Genomic DNA, 23,818 nt, shown 5'->3' with positions numbered 1-23,818 from the left:
TTTTGAGGCTACAATTGCATATCTATTTCAGAAACAAAGCTGTTTCTTAAAAAAAAAAGCTATATAACTTTAGACTGCTTAAATTAATTCTTTAGCTTTCATAGACATTTTACGAAAGCGTAATTATATAGAGTTCACCATGCTTTTATTTTCTCTATCTTAACCAATGACATTGTATGCTTGTTAAAAGGTAGTTTTGAATACACTTTTCAATCACATTGCTGGATCCAGTCTATACATCTCCTTAAAAAAAGGACCTTCATACTTGGTAGACAATTCCACTGACTCTAACTGTAGTGTCATTTTGAGAATAATTCTCATCCTAGCTGAAAAAAAAAAAAGCCCCCAAAACAACAGGGATTTCATTAAGAGAAGGAAGAATAATTTGATGGTCTCAAATCTACAGTCTGTGCACTTCAGTGTGGATTGCTGCAAATTGTCTTACTTCAGGATGAAGTGGGATTCCATGAAAAGCCCAGTTGCTATCATGACTAAATGCCCACCTAATTTGTAGTAGTGGCAAAAACCATCAAGAACAACTCAGACCAGTGGAATATTGCTGAATAAACAACCCAATGCAAGGCCTGTGGCTTAATACTCACAGCTCTTGAGGAGACTAAAGGTTTGGGAGGCTGCCTTTCCCCATGGCAGCTATTTTGCACTTGGGTAACACACGTTCCCAAGCACTTGGGAAAAACTGGACAAAATTCAAAGTACCCAGACTATAACAAATTAAAAAAAAAAAAAAAGCCAAGGAGATTAAATCAGCATTTTAACACTTAAAAAAATGAATGCATCATTTCAAGCCAATTACATCACACAATAATTATTTCTTCCACAGATGGGACCACCATTATATGCAGACATGAAAGAATGTCTTCAAATCCCAGAAACCTCTGATTTTTAAAGTGGGAAATTTGCCAAAACTAGCAGGCTTATTCAAAATAAAGACATTTTCTCTTGATGAGTAACGCAACTAGAATCAGTAATGATTCCTGTGTTGCTAACTGATTTGCTATTTACTTCATAGCTAAGTATTAATACAGTATAAAAACATTTCACTTATTTCAGAAAGTTAAGAACTGAGTTTGAAAATGTGTTCTCAAAAGCTCAGAGTGCATCAGAGCAATGCAAACCATATTTTACTGCCTTCCATTGTTCATATTTTGCTTTCTAGATCATCAAGTGAAAAAAACCTCAAGTGTTACCCATTAGAGGGATGGACACTGGCCTGGATTTACAACATCAGCAAACTGCCCCCTGCAGAACTTGAGGGACCCCTTCATTCCTCCCATTCCTTTTCCCAGCATTTATAAGCCCAACATGTTCAGGGTAAGCACGCACGATTTGTCCTTAGGCCAATTTGGAACCAAGAATAGAGACCTCTTCAAATTATGTAATCATTATTTTTCTTTATATCCCAACATTTTAATTGAATAAACCAATCAGAAATGCAATTTCCATTGATAGGGGCTATGAATGAAGAACCATTAAAGCACTTAAAAAAGCAACCATTATTAATGATTTAGTCCTCTGAGATTTCAATTTTTGACTGGAGAGTTTCCAGAAGTCTTTATTATAAAATGATGTACGTCATCAAACAGCCTTTCCATGCAAACTCCAATCACGAAAAGAGAAAATTTTTGGTTTAGCCTGTGTTTTTTTCCACAAAATCACCGTTCTTTTATAGAATACATTTCCCATTAAACAATAGCGTGTTGTGAGAGGAGCACAGAATACAGCTAATATATGCAATAAGATTGTAGCAAAAAAGGAATGTTTTTGGGTTTTTTTCAATTTTTGTTATTCCTAAAAAAAAATCTGATTTGTCAGAAAGCTAAAAGAAATTTAGATCTTTAGTTTTGCAAAATTAGTTTGATTACTTACTGTCATGAGTGACTGACAAAATGGTAAGACACAATCACCACTCACCACTGAAAGTGGAGAACACTGGTTGGAATACATGCTAATTAAAATCAATTTTTAAAAAATTAAGTTCAATATGGAACTTATAATAAAATATTAGCCATTTATTGTGAAAAAGTCTGAATAATTTTAGAATGGGAACTGCTAAAGGACTTTCAACTGCTTTATTTTCTTTCATGGAGGCCCCCAAATATGTGGGAACACAGTGACTTTTGGAAAAACTGGATTTTCATCCCCCAGAACACAATGAGACCTAGTTAACAGCACAACAAGCCTCTCTGCAGAATTTTTTTTTTTAATTAGGCTTCACAGTGCTGTTATGTAGGACCCATCTCAAAGAGTGAAAAGAGTAGTGTGATCCCCAGCACTCAACAACCAACCCCTCAATGCTTACCCAAGACTACCAAATAAAGAGGTGGTTACTTTGGTTACTCCACATCAAATGAGCTGAGATCACCAGCTCACTCCTTAAAGACCAGGCAAGAGTTGCTTTAGTTTAAAATAAGAAGGAAAGTAATGAATATAAAGTTTAGCCCAAGAACCCAAAGACAGAAGAAATTCTCCTTTCAGGAGTTCCTGTTATGACTAATTGAAAATGAATCTCCTGTCTTATCTGGCTTCTGGAGAACATGCCAATCCTGTGGATTTCACATGTGACCCATCAGCATCTCAAGACAGCATTTTCCCTTTGATGTCAAAATTATTAAAAAATCTAACATTTGTCAGCTTTGTCTCATGGTAATTGCTACTTCATATCTATTTGTTTGTTATAAGAAGGTAATTTCAATCAGAATTCTTAATCCAGGACTGAAAGTATTTTTAAAGTAATGAAGAAAATGAAAGCTTAAAACCAGTTTGCGTAACTAGAGCTAGAATTTATTACTCCTGAGAGAACAAGGATACAAAACACATGTGAAAACTACACAAAGATTTCTACAAAGTAAAAAGTAGAAAGTGGGAAAAGGGAAAGCTACAGCTCAGTGGTTACACAGAAACTTATGGCATGCATTAAAATATTGTAAATTCATGAAGTTTTTTTTTAAGTGCAAATGGTTTTTTTAACAGTTCTTCACTGAAAAATATGCAAATTGATACCTATGTTGTACACTTGACATATTATCAGAAAGACACCAACACATATCTATGCATATATACATCAATATGTCTAAAGTACATTTTGTGGTTCTGTTATTCATAGGCACTGGTTACAAGTCCGTCCAATACTCAGTTTCAGAAATTAAGTGGTAGCGCTTATAGAACATTTCTCAGATACTACTAATAAAGGAATTGGCTTTTAAAATACCAAGAGGATGAAATAATTTGCATTGCCATTTATAAGCATCCAACAACCAAAGAAGTATTTACAAATCATCAACCATACAGATAAAGAACAGTATCAAATACTCTGTGTAAAAAGATAAATAATTAAAATGTATATTCCCACATCACAAAGAAATGTGATCATACAAATATGGCACCATATGTTTGTGAAACATCAAAAATAAATGTAGCACATAGATACCTCTTATATTTTACATTAAAATGCACAGTACAATGACTGTAAAATGTCAATGTCACGACACCCATTGTCTTCAAATTCCTGTTTCTGGTAATAGCAATTATTATTAGAGTCCATGTTTATAAAGAAATTCCATACTTCAGCCTTGGGCTAATATTGCTCTGGGATATTGCTAGACCATGAAACTTACATCCTAAAAAAGTTACATATTTTCTTTAAAGTTATCTAATAGAAAGCTACTTGATATGTGAATATTCTGGGAGAAACTGTGATAAATGCAATCTATTTCTCTGTGTAGCAAAGTACGGGTTAAAAAAGATAACATTTTTATTTTGAGTCACAAATAACAAATTCATTAGCGAAATATATTTTAAGTTGAGGCTTATCCATTTAAAATTTTAATCATAAACAATACTGCAATTTTCAACACATAATTAGGGTTTTTGTTAAAGTACTCAAACTTCCAAACCCTAATCATGTATCTCATTATGAGAAATGGATCAGAAAATCTGGAACACAACAGTGCTATGGAGCTCAAAATGCTGATACCCTGTTTTGTACTCTGAGGGTGAATGAGATAATTATAGCACATGGATGTATTTCAAAGGTTTGTCTGCATGTGGCCATTTTTGGTTACATGCCAAATCCAAACAAAAGTACATTGTTAAAGGCAACCAGAAGTATTACAGTTAGAACAGACTAAGGCAATTAAAACCTTTTTCCCTTCTTTTTTTTGGTTAAAAAAAAATAAAATTAAGGTGCAGAGAGAAATTTCTTTGCTGTTTTAATGGGTGCCAAATACTGATTAACAGTGCCAAGGAAAAGTAGTTTTACACAAAAGGAAACACTATTAAAATCTAGAAATACCTGAATTGGATCTTTGATATCCAGATTTTTCCTGATTACCTGCAAAAGGAGTTGGGGGTGGATAGTTGGCTTCCGTGAGCTTACTGATGTCTGACAGTGGCGTTGGTGGTGGCGGTGGTAGCAAAGTGCTGTTAGGGCTACTAATATCTCCTTCAGCCACAAGAGTCAAGTCTGCCACATTTTCATCATCTACCATCTGAATGCCTTCGGCCTGCAACTCTCTCGACTGCCTTTTCCACACCGTGGCATTGCTCTCCTGTGCGTGTGGAATTGGAGACAATGGAGGGCTAAAAGGAACACTGAAAGTCTTCTGGCTGTGGAGTGCTGCCAAAGCAGATTTATGTTTGTTTTCTGAGGGACCCATTTTCTTTACTGAATTTTCATTAAAGTTTTGCACGGACTCCTGTTTTCCACTGGGTGATGTACATCCATCACTGCTATCACTTTTTGAAACTCGCTTGCTGAGGCCTTTAGGACCTGCAGGAGTAGATGAGGTTGGTTCTGGTCCAGTGGGTGGTAAACGAAGAAAGTCAGGAAGAATAAGGTCTTCTTTCCTTAGCAGTCCACGTTGGTCATCTGCTCTGTTACTTTGTGCTTTGGATATGAGTTCAAAAAATTCTATTGGGGAAAAACCCAAAATTGACAAGTTTTTGTCAGAAAGTGCAATGCCATTAAAACGTACATTTTCAGCACATTTATTTTCCATGAAGATCTTCAATTCTTTCAATGCTGCCTTGAAATAAGATCCCATGTTAATTAGGAACTTTTTCAATTGCAGCAATGTTCACTAGCATCACTATAATTAAGACCATCAGCATTGCTATTGTAAGAGTTTTGCAGTTTAGAACAGCTGCAATTCACTGAGCCTTGAACACGTCTTCTATTTTACGCAGTTAATAAATCTGTACACACACGCAGGATTTTTTAATTCTTTATACAAAACAAGGCTCTAGTCTTACAGACAATGGGTGCACGTTTTTATATTCTGGATGGGTTTTACCCATCTTAACTCAAAAATAGCATGCCATTTGAACATTCAAAGATTCAGAATGTTGCAAACTTCCTCGTTATATTGATTTTCTCTCAGAGTAATTATATTTTATCACAGTTTAAATTCAATTCATGGTGTAGTTTTAAACCAGGATATTATCATCTCAGGGTATGATCAGATGATGATTTAAGTAACCCCATTTTACTTGGAGCTGCAATGAATCAGTAGCTTACAGCTAGTCAGTAACCATCCAAGGAGCCATTACCAAAAGCGATGGGCCAGCTTTTTAAAGAGGCTTTAACACAATTAAAAGTGATTTTCTGATCATGTCCCTAATGATATCCAATGGTTTAATATGTTTCTATATATAAATAATACTCATAGTAGATCAACACTGTTCTAAAAAGTTTCAAAACTTGGCAACAAGAAACTTATCAATTGTAAGCCAAGAATTATACCACTCCTCAAAAAAGAAGCATTGCAACAATAAACAAACTCTTTGGTACAAAACATAGACATATAAAAATATGTAATTCTTAATATAGGGTCTCTGCATGTCCTAATTTTTCAAGAAGAAAGCACTTTAACTACAGAATATTAAAAGATGCTTAAAAAGGCCATCTCCAACAGATTAATTAAAATCAACAGTTCCAACCCAGCTTATAAATACTGTTTGAAGCAAAAGCCATTAAGAAATAAAGCAACAGTACATTAGTATCAGTTTTAACTTAGCATAATACGAAGTCATACACTTGCACTTGTATGACCTTATTCTTAAATCCTCTACTCATACTTGGCAGGCTTTGCAATGTAATCGTAAAAATCACTTTTTAACATGCTTTTTCAAATGCCATAAAATTTGAATGTAGCCAAGATGGAAGCTTCAAAATGCTTCTTATTGCCAAAGTTTTGCAAAATGGCAGTAGGCATATTAAAACATGCAACATTTCTATGATGTGTCATACAAAAATGTTTCTGAAATTTCAAAGCTCATAGAACAGTTGTTTGGCTTCGCATTAAAAAACAGTCTACAACATTTGGTACGCATTTTCCAAACTTTGACAAATTTCACAAAACTCAAAATAAAATGTGAAAGCCTCGAATTCTGAAGTTTTCAAATTATGTTAATGTTTTACTCAGTCCTAGGAAAAAAAATGAAAGTATTAAAATGTGGAAAACAAGTTAACAAAAGAGTAAGCAACAGAAAATAATTTAAAATGCACTAATATTTTGTTGTAACACTTATATTAAAAAACATCTATTTTGCAGTAGAAGTTTTAGCCGTTGCATTTTTTTTTCAGTTCTAGTCAGTGGACATTTACTCACTGATGAACAGTCACAGGTAAACATTCATTTGCTGTATAAATGTGCATAAGCAAGTTTTGGATATGCATATGGGGTAACTTCAGCAGTAAATTTTAATCTGTGGGTCAAATATGTCCTTTGAGGCTTTTTTTTTTCTACATGGGAAAACAGGGAGGAGCGTGTAGGGCTGACAGACAGGTAATCACTTCAGTTCATGTCCTAGGGCATGGGGTGTTACGCCAAAATTTCTAGTGCTACATCATTTTTATTTCTCTTTTGCCCATGGACATCTTTCTATAAGAAAGCAAATTCTCTTAGGAGATTTTTTCTGATGATATCACCAGAACTATTAAGATGTAATGAAATTAAAAATAGGACTCAGGAAATGCAAGATTACCTCTGCTTATTTCTACTTCTGAACACCTTTTCAGTGCATTTGCTGAATGCAAGTTTCCCTGTTGCCCATCACGCCTCCTCTGCAGCCAGACTGCACTGCCCTGGCTGTTACAGAGTTCAGCAGAAAACTTACAAAAATTCTTACCTGAGTACATTTGGGTCTATACTACCGTGCAGTGCCTGTCGAACGCTTATATGAGGTGAACAGAAAGCCAAGCTCCTACACAGCTTACAAAGAGTATCAAACGGGATGTTCAACTGCAGTTGAGTAACTAATTCCTTTTTATTTTACAGGAACTAGGTACCCCTCACTTTTGAAAATCCCACTGGCCACCTACATTGGTGTATAGGTATTCTTAAAATTTTACCTTCAACTTAAGAAAACTTGACAATTCAAACACACGGAACAAAAATTTAATGGTCATGACTATGATTTTCACAACACAGTATTAAACACATGGTAGCTACACAGACACAAATTTTTTCTAAGACTACTTATGTTAATATGTAAGCTATAAAGTTCACATACCCTCTGCTTCATCCAAATTTATTTTCTGACATTTTTTTTTCCCAATCTTTGCAATAGAGTCTTCTCTCTTTGACAGCCGGACTTCCCTAGCATTTTTTCCATTTTCGCCTTTCATTTTGATAGAATTAGACTTTCCTAGAGTTCTTCCCTCTCCCTGCATTAGAAGGAAAGTTAAGGTACTACTTACATTCAGGCTCTATCATTGTATACATATTATGGCCTAAAGGAATGAGGAAAGTTATTTTGGAAACATATTTCTCTAACACCACAACAAATGCTATAGTTTAGTCTTGATTATGGCAAAGAACATTTTCCATAGCAGATCTCAAAAATGTAGAAATAAATATAATACTGTTTACTCTGAAGAATTCACGTAACAGAAAGGGCCTTTGAACTACAAAGTAGTTCAATAATTTTCAAACATAGATAAGCCAATGAGACACAAAACAACAAACACAATACAGTGAAAGAACTAACTGATTCATCATGAAGACAAAGTTCTTCACAAATAAACGCTGTTGACAGTGGAAAAATATCAAACAGATTACAGCTATATTCAATCTAGTTACATAATTTGGCCAATTCAAAATCATGTGTGAATGCAGCCTTTGATATAGAACTCTAGAAGGAAACAGAAGATGATCTAATGGAGAAAAATCGTTGCAGAAGACTTACAGTAGATCCTTGACTTCTTGAAGATACAGTTGCAGTCTGTTTTACTAATACGCCTCTTTGTTTCTCTGTAAACATAAATATACCTTCTGTAACTACCAATTTATAATCCCCCAAAGAAGCAAGATTTAAGGACAACGGTGGACACAACAGCTTTTTGCCTTAAAATTGCTCTAATATACACTCAGAAAATAAAGAGTGAGCATGGTTGATAACCCTGATACTTTTCAGTAAAAACCTACCAGAATCTCCCTCCCATCTTCAGATTTTCCTCACACTGGCATTACTTTTAAAGTTAAAAGGTGCTGAAGTTTCATTGACATACTAAATTTTCATTTACTTTAGAGCAAATAATCATAAAATCTGGTAATTCAGGTTGCGATTCTCAAAATTATAATTTAAAAAAGAAAATCAGCAGAAAAGACCATTGAAAGGCCATGCTGAATCTTTTCCATCCTGTTTCATGCATCAATTATTTTGTAGACACTGCTGTATTCTCTTTGCCATCTTCTAAGTTACCAAAAGGCTCCATCAAATTAAATCTGCCTACAGAAAATACAGTAACAGAATCTTAGCCCTCTTTCACTGGTACAATGCCACAGAACCAACCCACTGCCAGAATGATCCCCTATGATTTAGGCTTTTACAGCAGCTGGCAGCACACTGGATTTAGGCTTTACTTGTAATCCTTAAACTAATTATCTGTGAGAGTATTTAGATGGAAAACTTTTTTCAAAATAACAATTGGTTCTCTTGGTTAGAAAAATGACAAATCTGATTCTCCTTAATAAATACCCCCATCTTTATAATCCCAGTTATTCCTCAAAGAGGATCTCTGCTCTGTTTAATTCAACCATATCTAATTTAGTTTTTGAAAATAAGTGTTCGGTATCTCTAAAAAGGTCTCCTAATCAAACCTTTACTCTCAAGGCTCCTTACATTAATCTAGAGTGTTAATTGGCAAAGAGATTGTCAACTGTTTAGCTGATAAATTTTTATTTTTCCAATTATGTTTCCTAGGGTAATCATGAGTTCTATCCTTTTTGGTGTTATTTTCAGATGCTTTAAGCTGGAGAGGTAGGCTCTACTACTTTCTCAGGTTTAAGAAGGATACTATGATAGCAGCATACATAGCTGCTGTACAAACTGCATATGTTTTCCTCATACAGAATGTTCCTTACTGAATGATTGCCAAATGCACAGAAGATATTTGACACTTCATTCCTATTATTATTACTGTGCACTATGTTCCTAAGTCTGTGTGTGGATCTGTGGCTGAGCACAAGCAAAAAATTCAAATATTACTACTGCAAAATTTCTTCCAGCAACAGTAAAAGTACATGCTATCAGAGATTAAACTAATCTTCAGTCTTCAGAAATTGCACTGCATTTTAGTTAAAAAGAATACATGCCACATGTGATATATCTAAATCACATTTACCTCACCTTCACATCAACAGGAAAAACTAACCATAGTCAGGGTTTATGAAACTGACTTGGAACCATAAACAAAAGCTTTTATACAAACTTACGTCTACCCTTTGATGGTTCTTTTTCCTCTAGAACAACCCGTTGACCATCCAGATTAGATATAGGGACACCAAGATCAAGTGGTTCCTGCTCACCGCTCTAAAGTCGGATGACAGTTTGTATGTAATAGAGAAAAAGCTGTTTTCAGAACAAATTCATGCAGTCTGACATTGTTGAAAGAAAACGAGCAAAGCATTTTTATGCTTCAGAGTAGCTTCAATATGTTGTTTTACCATTCTAAAAATGTTTATTCCAGTGGTGTAAAACTATCTTGATTTCAATAAGTGTAACCCTATTCTGTGAGAAGAATGGTATTTGGGGAAAAAAGAGATATATGGAGAAAAAAAAAAATCCCATTTTCAAGTGTGCTCAAATACTCTAGCACCATTAGTGTGTATGTTCAGCAAATCATGTTTTTCAGAGGACATTTAAGATTATTTTTTATTCTAAATTGACTGTATTTCATTAATTTTGTAATTTCATTAAATGAAGTTACCTTTATACCAACATGCTTTTTAGTTATCTTAAAAGCTTGGACTGGTTCAGCTAAGACAGCACACATACTAGAAATACCACAAAATTAACTTTACATTCTTAGGTGTTACAGCATAATAGAGAAGAGAACAGCCAAGACTTCAGTAGTAGAGATGTTGAACCTCTATGTTTTGTGAATTTTTTCACAAAAAATTTCTGCAAGGGGATTTGTGGAAAATTTCATGATTCCCAGGATAATGGAACAAAAGCTTTAATCCAGCCAACTCTCCCTGGCCAATAATGGAAGTTGAGCTCTGGAAGAAGCAAAGTTCAAGGTTGCTTATTTAGGGTGTAGGAATTATTCTGAAGAGAATATAAAACAGATATAGACACTTACGCATAATGGTTATAACTACAGTGCATTTTATCTCAAAATGTAGCTATAGACATTTAAATGACTAATTCTCAGGAGAGAAATCATTTCGGGGACTATCATATGATCTTCTCCAGACAGAAAATATTGCTGCTTGAATTACATCAAAGAATACTTACTAGTCTTGCCACAAGTTCATTAAGATTTAAACCATATTTTGCAACAACAGGCCTTAAGACCTCTGTTACTGGTTTGGTGGGTTTCGCCTTCAGACCAACTGACCGATTGATAGGAACAAGATCCAGCCTGAAACACAGCAATTGTAACATTAAATGTGAAATATTCCAGTAAACAAAGCGAACAGAAATATGTAAAATCCAATCGACAGCAAAGTTATACCAATTTACAGCTAGTAACTAGCTGGAACTGCAGTAGCATGAATCTGCGCTAAATTGAAGCAACAAAAAATTTATTTTATTGCTATTTCTTTATTGTTATATTTAATTTATTATTACTTATATTTAACACAAACAAAAATTGTACTGTTTCACTCTCCAGAGCTGAGTGAAGGCCTGAGCCAGGCTATTTCAGACCAAGGAAAAGCATTCCACAGCACTTCCATATTTACAGGGAGATTACTGTGACCAGTTTGGTCCAGGAGTCCTTCCAAAGTAACTCCATGCCTGAGCTATAGACTTGGTTGCAAGAAAAATATTTCTTCTCATTTCCACAAGACAGACTTACAACTTCTTATCCAATTATATAAGATGGATTTAGAAAGTATTTTCGTTTTTGAGCAGACTAACAAACACAGTGAAATTCCAGATGATGCTACTTCTTTAGGGTTGGTGCCACTGTATGATGAAATATTGCTGTAAGAGAAACTTATATACCAAATCTGAAAATGTAATAAACATAGAATTTACAGGCTAAAGACAGCTCTCTTCAGAGCCTATTTTACAATTTTGCATTATTAAGACAGTAAAAGAATAATGAAATACAAAAATTTTAAAAAAAATTTAAACCCAAACTACTAATTCATTAGCATTTATTTTCCTGCATGGAGGTGTGCCTGGCTTTGGTTTGATTTTTTTTTAACACTCTTTATCTGTGCCCTGAATCCTCCATAAGCTGCATTTGATTGTAATGGTACTATAGTATGAAATCAAGGACAAGCTGATTACTAACAAAACAATCAGAAGACATTTACATCATATTACTATTGTCAGTAATCTTGTCAGTCACAAATATAAAACTCATGTTTTAGCTCATAAAAATTACTTAAATGACAATATGTTTAGTCATGTTGACTTTTCCACAAGAAGCCAGAATAACTGAAACTTTGTCTTTCATATTTTCTTTGAATTCAAAAGTTACTAAATTAAAATGATCCATTTTAATCTTTCTCTGGTAATTTATACAGAAGTGGCAAACATTGAGGTAACTAAGTATAGCCACAGAGTATTATTTCTCCTTTGTCTGAAAATGTTCCAAATATTTGGCTGTATTTGCTTACATAGCATCTACCCAGAGAAGGGAAAAATGTAGAGCATTTCTATATTTTAATTAACACACAAATAACATATGGTACTGCCTACTTAAAGTTCCTTTTTAACTTGGAGACTCAACAAGCTCACACCTAATAAAAAGACTGCTCAATCTCAATTTCAAAATTGAATATGCTATGGAGTATTTATTAACCTCATGTACCTTTAAATAAAAATTAGCCCAGCTTCCTAAGGAAAAGTAATATAGAGCCAAAATAAGGAATGCCTGACAAAATAAACTTTATTCACTTCAAAAGTCGAGGTCAGTAATGTAATACATTTTACTTCAATGTTTTTTCCTGAAATAATTATTGGATTCATTTTGGAAAAAAACACAAATGTTATTTTCAAAAAAACACACGTTATCAAATATATTACATAAAACTAAATGTATCACGTACTGCATTATATTATATCCATACTAATAATATAACATTGACTTGCTTAAGATTCAGGGTTCATGAGATGAATTTTATTTATACAATTAGTCTTACTATAATTTTTCAGGTGGGCACATAGCTACAGATATAACTGAATGGGAACATGTCATCAATAAACAGATCATTTAATTTTAAGACTAGGAGACTCACAGTTCAGTTTCCATGTCTTTCTTGTGCTACTCCAACCTACTAAATATGTCTCTTTCTGATGTGGAGGGTCCCTCTGGACCCAGAGATTTGTCCAATGTTTTCACAGCTGTTTCAGCTTGTGCTTTTTGACATCATAATAATATTGAAATGTCCCTAAACTGGAACACTGGCATCAAAACCCCGCTGGTATCCCAAGAGCAACCCAGAAAGCTCCCCCCTGCAGCTGTACATCCTCCTGTTTCACTGCACAGGTAACTGGCAACATATCCCTTATTGCACTTACAAAAAGTAAAATGGAAAATGGGGAAGTGGAAAAGGCCAGAGGACGACATTATTTTTGACTCTTACCGAAATAAAGTGCGTTTTTCTAAGCGCAGGTCCCGAGACTCCAGGATACTGCTGTCTTGGTGCAATACCAGGGGCTACAGAGCACGTCAGGGATAAAAGAAGAGAGAGCAAATTAATTTTAAACTGTGTAAAAAAGAGCAGCTTTGTTGTTAAATTTTCTTAAGGTTACTCAGAATATTATTAATATAGGTTGCACACATTATAGTGACTGTTCCTTTACAATATGGAACACGATTAAAGAGTGTTTTCCTTTGGCTAGGTGTGAAACAATGACGAAAATTCAATTTCCACTGGAGTCAGCAGGTATTCAGGAACTTGGTTTTTTAAAACAAAACTAGGTTCTTCAACTTACATAAATTATATAGAATGATGAATACAGCCAGCTAATAGTCTTTAAAAGCTTTAAAAGAAAAAGCCCATAACTATGAACATTCATTGATTTTTGTCACCATAGTCATCTAGATGGATCAAAAGCATGAATTTAAGAGAATAAATACTTCAGGCCCACAGCTTCTCTTTGAATTGGAGATAGCTCTTTTGGACTACGCCATCACACACACACACTGCACCATCCACACAGATTGTTGTCTTGGAAATTTTCCTCAATTTTAAAACCTGCACCTCATTTCTAGCATTAATGCACCCCATTCATCTTTGAACTGAATGTCACTAAGTTTTTGGGCTTTCATGCTGTAGCATCTACTACCAGACATTTGTTTTCCTTGTGGATAATTCAATTCTCCTTCAATTAACCAGCACTGCCAATGTAAAGCTATGGGCAGAACCAGGGGATACGTGAGAGTATGGAGAGAACAGAATCCCTTATTTGCAAAATGGGCACTAAAATGCTTCCAGAAAACCCCAGGAAAATGCAGTACCTTATCACCTCCAACTAGAAACAGGTCCACTGCAGCTATGTTGATGCCATGTTTCTCACAGACCCCAGAGAGCACCTCTTTGATGGAGAACCCCGATTTCACAGCCATTTTGCTTGATGAACCATCAGGAAGGTTTACACAGCAGTATTTGGGGGATTTGTCTTTATCTGGTACAAATGCAGGCAATCTTGAGGTCTCAGACTTGAAAGGAAAAAGAAAGGTCAGCGTCCAATAAGAAAATTAGGACTGGGTATAAACTTTTAGATTCTGCACAGATAAAACCAAGCCAAGAACCTTTCTACCATGCTTTAGAAATCCTTCCAAACACCACAAATATCAGATAAATTTAAATCCTGGGGAAAAAAATTAGATAAAGATCACAATACTGCACAAATCTAAATTTATTTCTAGAACAGATGAGTTTTACACAGCAAGTGTGTAAAACAGTTACAGAATTCACTAAAGAACTCCTAAGTAAAACATAAAAAACTAAATAAAATCTTATTAAGCATCCAAATAGTTAAATGTCTGTGCTCAATAATGTCCTGCTGATGTAAAAATTACCATTGGCACCCTATGAATCAACATTTAAGTGAAGAGGAATGCCTTTAAACATCAGCTCCCTCAATTTTTCCTCTCAAAATTTCCTCTTCTTTCAACATAATGTGAATTCTATGCACAAATACAACACAGAGAAATTAAAATTTTAAAATTCTTTGCTTCAAGACCATTAATTGTTTTTATTAAAGGGAATTAGAACTACAATGTTATGGGCTAGGCACTAACCTTTATTCTAGAGTAACAGCAGAATAGTACCACTACTACTAAATAACAAAAGTATCTTTGAAAATGGAACAAAAAGCTCGCTTAAAACTTAAAAGGACACTAAAAAATATTGGTTTTACAGCCTTTTAGGGTACTTATCATTCTTTTTCTCTTTCCTTTAACTTGGTGCTTCTCATTTAAATCACCATAACTTTCTGACTTAAATCAGGTGGGAGTGGGAGAGAAATGAGGGGTTGTTGCTTTAGGCAGGCTTTGCATTTTCTATTTTTTAAGACAAGACTTTTCTGCAACAGAAATAAACATGACCTCAGCATGCTTGTTTTCCTGATCAATATTTTTAGCACAGGTAAAATTACAGTTATTAGTTCATGGTTAATTACACAGAATCTAGTCTATTAGAGGGATATCAAAAGCAAAAAAAAACTCTAAAATTTCCTTTTTTTAGATTCCTCCTCCATGTCAACACCGATAAAATATTACATCTATGTTTTATTAATACTGTTTTAATTTTGCACCTCATTAGTTTTACACTGTGAAGGTAGAACTTCATGGTTAGAAATCAGTGTCTCCACTTTTTAATTTCTTAGTGTGACAAAATGTTTGCAACAAACTTCTCAGGTTTTTAGGATTTAGTCATAATGACAAGAACACACAGCTTTAAAAGACACAGAGAAGAAACACAACAGACACTGGCACAACAAAAATCAACCTAATGCAACTTGCATCTCCCTTACTGCATAGACCAAGAAGAGGGAAAGCTTTAACCTGTGGTTGTTCAAAACAGATTCTCTCTTTTGCAGGTAGAACAAACTATTTTTCAAGAGCTACAGTCTTTAAAAGGGAAATTTTATTCTGGTAGTTCACTGGTGCCTGATGCTAAGACAGACAAGATGCAAAGCATATCCAAGGACAGAATAAGAAGTAATATATGAATACAACCTCTATTGCATTTCTAACACTTTAAAATTGATTAATACTACATTCTGTGCTCCAGCCGCATCACTTAAAAAACCTTTCCCAAGGTATTACGTCAAACAAGCTGCATCACACTACTTAGAAAATCAGTAATTCACTGTTTTATCTGCTTGCCCACTGGTTCATTAGTAAGAAGCAGCCATTACCAAGTCAAGACTAGCAGTGGATGACATGGAGCCTTGTGATTCCCGTCTGTATGACAATCCATTGGACTGAAAAGAATCTGTTTGTGCAAAGAATCAGCAATCAGTAAAAGAGGCTTATTTTATTATTTATCATAATACAAAAAAATATTTCAAATATTAGCTTGTTGGGTCACAATTTTTTCTTTTTTCATTAAAAGGAAAGAAACCACCATATCATCATACCATGCACAGAAGCATGGAAGCCAAAGCAACTTTTGGTCAAGTGTTTCTTGGTTATGTAACCCCTGAATAAACCCGTTTGTTTTTATATTAAAAAAGAAAAAAAAAATTCTAAAAAAATACTATTACTTTAGCTAATTAGATTTAACAAGATTTCAATATTTCATCTTACAAATTATTCTGTCTCTTCAGATATTCTCAAGGGAGATAAATATTTTTAAAAGTCCAAGTATGGTGTTAGAACACTAAAATCTATGACAATTACTAGTCACTCTCAGAAGGTTATGTCTATGATCTCAGCAAATGCCTTTGATGTCTTTTCACATATGACTATACTAGGAACACTCAAATTATCCATGTGATCAAAGGTACCTTGTGGGTCTGGGCAGAAGTAAAAACTACAGTATCAAATACAGACCAAATTTGGTGCTTCTCTGGAATTTCTTCATTATTTTTAACTCAACAGAATAATTTACTGCAAAACTTTCATGTCCTCTAGAGGCCATGTACAGGTGCTTTCCTAAGGGAACTCTTCCCTAAACTCTCAAACACAAATAACAAAACAGCAGGTCACAAGGGCTTTCACACCTCTGACTCTCCTATTTTAGTCAGGGAAGGTGAAAACAGATGGTGACTGCTCAAAAGTGAACATACCTGTGTGTTACTGATAAAAGAAAGAAACGTAGGATAACGCAGATGGAGGAATTTTTAAATAGCTGTAACTATAGCACTATTCGCTGTACTGCTCCTGGACTTTTCTGTAAAGAATTGAAATGATCTTTCTATAAAAATAGTAGCTCTCTGCTTGAAAAAGCAATTACCACCACACAAAAAGGCAGCATGTGCCAAAAAGCGGAAAAAAAAAGTCTTGTGGAAGTCAGTAAAAACAAATTTAAATATTGTCATATTTTCATCTATTTACTTGTACATCTTCTTCCACAAAGCTGCAGCAATATTAGCCTCACTACAGCCTTCTGACTTGACAGTCGTTTTCCTCTGCCATTCCCAAGAATGCACTTGGATAGCAACTAACCATGGTGAGATTAGTCACATCTGTTGCTGAAACACCCTTGAAACAAAGTGGAATGTGATACTCACCGTTTGGATAATCACCATTTTCTCTCCTCTTCTGTGATTTTCCCAAACTCTTACTTCTTGACCATGAGAAGAATGTTCCCCTTTTTTTCTTCTCAGTGTCTTCCTCTCCTGACTCTTCATTTAAAGATCTTCCTGACTTTGACTTACCACTTAGCTATCACCAAAACACAATTAAATCACTGGTTGGATCACAGTTGTGAGTATATTGTCTAAAATAAACGTTCCCACACTTCTTCCTAAAACAAGAGTGTGATGGCCAGGTTAGCTGCCTTCTTTACCCCACGCACAAATGTCTGTGCCAGCATCCCTCTCAGCAGCAATCAAAAAAACCCAAAAAAACCTCACCAGTGGCAACAAAAAGAAATACAGAGATGGAAATGTGCTACTTGGTACGGAGTACAAAACAGTAGCTGGAAATGAGCCATCAAGAGCTCCAGCAAATATAAAAGAACTGTCCCCAGTTCACCAGTAATGCCTAAGTTTATGTGGAAAGGCCTTTTAAAAGACTGAATTTTACTTTGGTGCTTTTCCTAGGCTAGGCTTGAACGTGAGCAGCTTTCAAGGACAATGACAAAGTACTGTTTAACATTTACAAGTATAATCTAGTATTTATTAGAGTTGAAGAATACAAATGTCAGGAATGTTTGATATTAAACTAAACTTGCTTTTAACAAGCTAGTATTCTTGTTAGATTATAAGAATATTCCTTGAAATGCTACTTTTTAAAGGTTCCTAGTCATAAGAATACATAATGGCAAATGGGGTAATCTGTAGTGATTGACATGAAAAATGAAAAGTTATAATTTACCCATACAGTTATGTAATGCTATGGTGGTATTATCTACAAGAAGAAAAAATAAACCCTAAATAATGTCAGGGGATCAGTCAGTATGACTACTGGTCTAATTTTTAAGCAACTGTACTTATTTAACACAGAATTATCTTAGTTTAGCAGGCACTAAGAAATTAAAAACTACCCTCTGCAAAAATTAGTTAAAGTTAAGCTTTCTCCAAAACTTCTAGGATAAAATGTCTCCTCTCATCAAAGGTTAAATTATCATGTCTTAATTCCCATATTCAACTAAAATATGCTTCTTAATCCTTACTTTTTATTTGCACATATATAGTTAAATAATAATGAAGTTTTAAAATGACATTCAGAAATTCAATATCTAGAAAACTGATTCAAAGGCAAGGATAAAAAAATAAGTATATTCCTGGGTACATAAAAATTTTGTAATTATATTTACCAGCATCTCTAACCACACATTATAATTTTATTTTATATGTTATCTTTGATTTTCTAAAGAACTTGAAAAACATTATTTAAAAACATGGTTTTGAGATAACAGCAATGCAAAGGTCACCTTTTTTGGTGTTGACATGTTGGACTTCTCTGAACTGACGCTGTGTTTAGAAGTGGGGCTGCTGGGAACACGCTGAGGATCAGGAAGAGGACGTCCCTCCACTTCAGCTAAGATGCATTCTTGGTAAAGGGGGGATTTGAGGAAGCGAGTATAGCTATCAAACTTCATCAAGTTAAATATCTGAAATTAAACCACAATGGATAATGGTTACATACATTCGAGTAACACATCAACAAAATGATGCTACTTTGCAACAGGAAACTCCCACAAAATTCAGGACATCCATGTTGTAAACAGCATAGGTATTTCTGTTTAGATTTAAACATTGGCTAAATATACTGCACCCATTTTAAAGTGAAACATAATTTGATCTATTCCCTTATTAGGTTCAAGAAAAAAGTTATGATTTGTGCCAAGTGCAAGCTGAGATGCTGTAGAGTCTTGACACCATCCTCTTTTACTGCATTGATGCCATTCTATGAGGAGCATGTAGCAAGCTGGCCATTTAAAACATTTTACAGGTTATTACACTAGTACTGTATGTGAAAAGATTAAGCTATAAAGTGTGTTTTAAGGCAGCTGTGAACAAGAAAAGTTAAAATACACAAATATGATACAATCACAATATGCAGTACACAATGATACAAGATACACAAAGTGATTTGCTGATGTGAGGAGAAGCTGAGAGTCCTTTACAACATCTATAATGTTCACAGAATCACAGAATCATTTAGGCTGGAAAAGACCTCTAAAATCATCATGTCCAGCCATTAACCCAGAACAACTGACAAGTGTTTACAGTAAACTAGGGCCATGTGCCCAATGATAAGGAAAAGGCACATCGGTATCTCTGGACAATTCAATAATCAAGGTGCTGTAGATCTTGAAAGAGAATAGTTTACATTAAATGATCAACATTTATCTTTAACCACAAAGGAAGAAAGCAGCTCTGTACCAGGCCTGGAGCAAATATCTGAGGCTGATTTAACCAAAGCTAAATTTCTGAAAGTGAAAAAGAGCTTTTTCTTAAATGCTAGATAACGTTTACATTCTTTGTTCCATTTTTGCAAATCTGCTGCTTTAAGTGAATCCATACTTTCAGCTCTATATCTTCTCTGGTGATTCAGTTTATCTGAAAAAACAGTATGAATGGCTACTTCTTTGGACATGACAAATTCCCCACAGGCAAAGAAAGGTATGCACCACCCAGCAGGTTATGACATTCCCAAGAGTATACAGGAAAGTCCATCACTGAGATAGAGTGGACCATTTGCAGATGGAAACCACGCTTCACATTGTGCAGACACATCCTTCTCAACAGGCTTTAGCCCAAAACTTATCTTGCAAACAGCAAGATAGAGCAGAGAGAATTTGATCCTGCAGAGTCACAGGAACCTGACTCAAACTGAATGCCAACTTCCATGTTTTTGACTTTCCCCTCTGTATATTCCCATTCCTACTTAGATGCTGCCTGTCATCTTTGTTGGGCCTTCTAATGCACTGTTTTTCACATGGTAAGCTCTGGAAAAATACTTCTGTATATGCTAGATTTAACAGTCTGCAAATTAAACATACATAAAAACACAGCAAAAAAATTACAACCTTTTAACTTTGCTGGACAGAGTTATGAGAGTGTAACTAATTTACCTTGAGCTGACTATCATCTGCCCTATGTTTCTAGTCTACATCCATGATTTCCTATATTTAGCATTATTATCATATTTGCATATCTTAATGATTTCTGCTTATTTGGAAACGGCTAGCAAATGTTTATTCTTACAAATAAGAAACATATATTTTAAAAGCATAATTTGAAGTTTTCAGATAAACAAGAGTAGAAAAACGTATACCCATATCAACTCTACACAAAGTACATGCTATGTTACTCTACACTGTCCTCCATCCAGAAACACTGAAAATGCTTGTTCTTAATTTACAAAAAAGAACAATATCCTAACTAGGTACTTTGGCTGCATCCACACTGCTATTACAACCTCTAAGAACAAGATCACAGACAAATTTGTCAGGACATGGACACAGGGCAACATCCAGAGGTATTCCCAACAGGCAGTGCTTGGGAAAAAACGGCCTGAAAGTGTTTCCAAGGCACTTTCCCACACAATTCTGCAGCTCCTCTGCAGCCTTACAGCAACATTCCCTATTGCCCAGCACCACACTCATCCAACAACCACCACAGAGCAACACCCTTGCACTATGTGGTCAGTGCTCAAATCTAAAAAATATTGTGCTTTCGCTTTATTAAGGTTGTGTCACCACCATAAGCTGAACTTTGAGAGTCTGTGGGTGTGTTGCAGTAACTGCACAACCCACAGCTGTGTGATCTCAAGGTGGTGCCATCCACCAAGACCCACAAACTGACCTGCAGAGACACTCACTGATACCAAGAAATTAAGGGTCACCAAGCAGCTGATTTCCCAGCACTGACCTCAGCCAGGCAATACACTACCAGCATCTCAGACAAGCTCCAAGGCCATGTCCCTCAGCAGAAGTAACTTTCATCCTGCTTAACTTTTCAGTGGAAGGAACTGACTGAGGGATCTGAGTGAGGCACTGACAATTTGAGATAAGCAGGTCAGGTACAGACAGGCCTTGTGGCTGGGACTGGACCCACAGCAGGACTTCTTATGAGCATCTTCTCCCACATTATGAGCCCTCCAGCTAAGGATAGAGCATTTTCAAAGGGGCAAAACCTGCATCAGCCCTGTCACCTGACTCATCAGGACACCTTGTTCTCCACCAAATAAATTGGAGAGGATAAGGAGGAATTCAGGCATAGTCTCCACAACACCAGGATGACAAATGTATGAAAAAATGTCTGGGAAGGTGGTGATTGGTAATTCCCACAGAAGGCTCAGGCTTGGGAGGTGTCTAAGCAGTAGCTATAATGCTGGAAGCTACCAGACCAGCAGTCAGACATACCTTTCTATCTCCACTTTGCGGGAGGATGACACTATACCCAGCTGCTCAGATTGCCCACTGAGATTGCGACCTGGTTCATTAAAGCTATGGCCTTGATTTCAAAATGATGGCATCAAAATCACTTCTACTAATAAACTGGTAGGGTGGAAGAGTTACAAAAGAGATAACTTAAGAAAAAAAGCTAGAAACTTAAATTCTACAGGAAATGTAAAGTGTATCCTGTTGCATGACTGTTCTGATTATCAATAATTATATAAAATACATCCACTTCAGAGGTCTTCAGACTCCAACAGTTTTAAAATCTCTTTGCCTGACAGCAGTATTAAAGCATAAAAGAACTCCTTTAATATAACTGACATTTTAAAAACCAAAATTAGACACTATTTGTGTACCCAATATCCACCAAAGAAAAACAGCCATATGCAAACACTCCATGCAATGGTGCTGCAACATATGGAATTATTTACTTGCACTAAACCCTCATTTCAATAATAGTACTTTTCAGATTATTTTTTAGTTAAATGACAATTTTCTCCACACATAACAGAAAAACAGTCAAGTAGCCTTTTTTCTATTCTTCCAACAGAGTCTAAAATATACAGCATGTAAAACTATTTTTATAGATCATAAAGGAAAAGATAACAGACATAAATATAGAGCATTCATGGTTACTATGGTTACCTGAAGTTGCTGTTCCTTGAACATATCTGGATGGGGAGAATTGAGAATATCATCTGCCAGCTGTGCCTGGCTGTCAATATTAACTGGGGTTGTAGCTTTGCTACACAAGAATTTACTGAAGATCTCCCGAGCCCTGTAAGAAAGCTACAGAAAAGAAATGCTAAATGTATGTTGGTTTTAAAAATGTATTTTTAGCTAGGCATTTCTTACACTGATATATTCCACCCAAAAACAGATAGCCATTCCTGAATCTTTCATATATGTATTTTTCATATATCAGGTTTTGCCAGTTTTAGGCCCATAAATAGGGTTTTTCCTTTAAGATTACAAATATTCATCAAATATTCCTTAAACAATAAAAGTTTTCCTCCAAATAAAAGTTTAAATAATCAAGCAGTGAAGCACAGCAAGTATTTTTTGAAAAAGAGAGTAGATTTTTTTAAATTTTAGACCTTTTACATAACATATGTAACAATTTAAATACATCCTCTAAGATTCAATTTCTAGAAGTGAGAAAAAGGTAAGTATATATATGAATATTTACAGTCAAAACCACTGATTTTTAACTTGTTTACTTTGAAATACCCACATCACGAAAATAATGAAAGACCCACCAAGCTGAGCCCACAGCCCTTAAGGGTGGTGTTCAGAAAATACACTGTTTGAAGACAAAAGTAGAAGGAAAAAAACCTCATTAGTAGACAAAAGAATTAAGAGAGACTTGGAAGATTAAGCTGTTTCCACCACATAAATCTGACTAGATTTGGCTGTGGTGTAGACAGAAGTTTTGCCAACCTGTACAAAGTTCAAAATTCACCCAAACTGCCTGACCAATGTAGGATTCCCTCAAAAGGATGAGATAGAGATTCTCATAATTTGTAAACAAACATGAGAGCCCTACCCTTTGAGCAGCAGATAATCTAAGTTATTTAGAAATACAACCTTGGCTGGTGGAGGCAGCTGAAAGAATGCAGGGGGGCCTCTCCTTGACATGTTCAATTTACTTGCTCTGCACTTCCATACACTGGGCTACCACTGCTGGCCATTTCCAACATCCAGGATAGCTTACATCGCTCTTACAGACACTGCAAGTTACAGACTCTGCACTTTGCTGTAGTTTAAACATATCCAGCATCTTAAATTTAAGTCATCCAACCCTATTTTGGTGATGTCACAGTACACAGACCAAGCACTGCTCCATTAGTTTCAATAATCTTGAAGGAGTAATAATTTCTGAAGAAGCAACACATGGTACTGAAATACAACATCGACTTACTTCTTTTTTATCATGTGCAGGTACATGGTTAAAATATTCACAGGCCTGCCAAAATAAAATATTTTCTTCACTAAATTCTTTCCGTAGAAATTCCTAGGGGGAAAAAGAAGCAAATAAATAAATGTCTCAAAGAAAAGTTACTTGCCAGCTTAAACAACATATTTCTAACGCTTGGAAAGTTTTCACAAAGGTGAGTTTTCAATCTGTCTCACAGTCCAGTTTTCTTCTAAAGTAAAAATCAATGTATGTCCAATACATACCTGGTGCTCCCCCTCCCTCTTGTGTCTTTTTAAATGTATATAACTGAGAAGAATGCATCAAGTTACAATCAAATCTTTTGCAAGCAAAAGTTTGAAATTTCATTCTAAGTACTGTATAAACTGAT

At 35.2% G+C, this 23,818-nt stretch overlaps 1 protein-coding gene across 5 annotated transcripts in view; it reads right to left on the bottom strand.

Moving 5' to 3' along the window:
* The window catches only part of RGS12 (regulator of G protein signaling 12), an 84,874-nt gene that overhangs the window by 8,070 nt on the left and 52,986 nt on the right, over nt 1–23,818 (bottom strand). For 4 of the 5 annotated variants that reach the window (XM_005517874.3, XM_014263136.2, XM_014263135.2 and 1 more), the window contains 12 exons: nt 23,434–23,526; nt 22,158–22,301; nt 18,537–18,716; nt 17,170–17,323; nt 15,853–15,929; nt 13,946–14,146; nt 13,068–13,141; nt 10,762–10,888; nt 9,738–9,834; nt 8,209–8,273; nt 7,534–7,687; nt 4,313–4,930 (listed from right to left, as the gene is read on the bottom strand). In XM_005517874.3, the coding sequence (XP_005517931.2) occupies nt 4,313–4,930; nt 7,534–7,687; nt 8,209–8,273; nt 9,738–9,834; nt 10,762–10,888; nt 13,068–13,141; nt 13,946–14,146; nt 15,853–15,929; nt 17,170–17,323; nt 18,537–18,716; nt 22,158–22,301; nt 23,434–23,526 (1,984 nt within the window). The remainder of the gene's footprint in view (nt 1–4,312; nt 4,931–7,533; nt 7,688–8,208; nt 8,274–9,737; nt 9,835–10,761; nt 10,889–13,067; nt 13,142–13,945; nt 14,147–15,852; nt 15,930–17,169; nt 17,324–18,536; nt 18,717–22,157; nt 22,302–23,433; nt 23,527–23,818) is intronic. The other variant, XM_088056367.1, reaches the window with a different exon arrangement.

The sequence above is a fragment of the Pseudopodoces humilis genome, chromosome 6 (assembly GCF_049639895.1).
Source record: "Pseudopodoces humilis isolate 2021_Gansu_Grassland_sample_001 chromosome 6, ASM4963989v1, whole genome shotgun sequence".
NCBI classification, from domain to species: Eukaryota; Metazoa; Chordata; class Aves; order Passeriformes; family Paridae; genus Pseudopodoces; species Pseudopodoces humilis.
The sequence above is the reverse complement of the archived record's forward strand: the minus strand, read 5'-3'. Positions and strand labels throughout refer to the sequence as shown.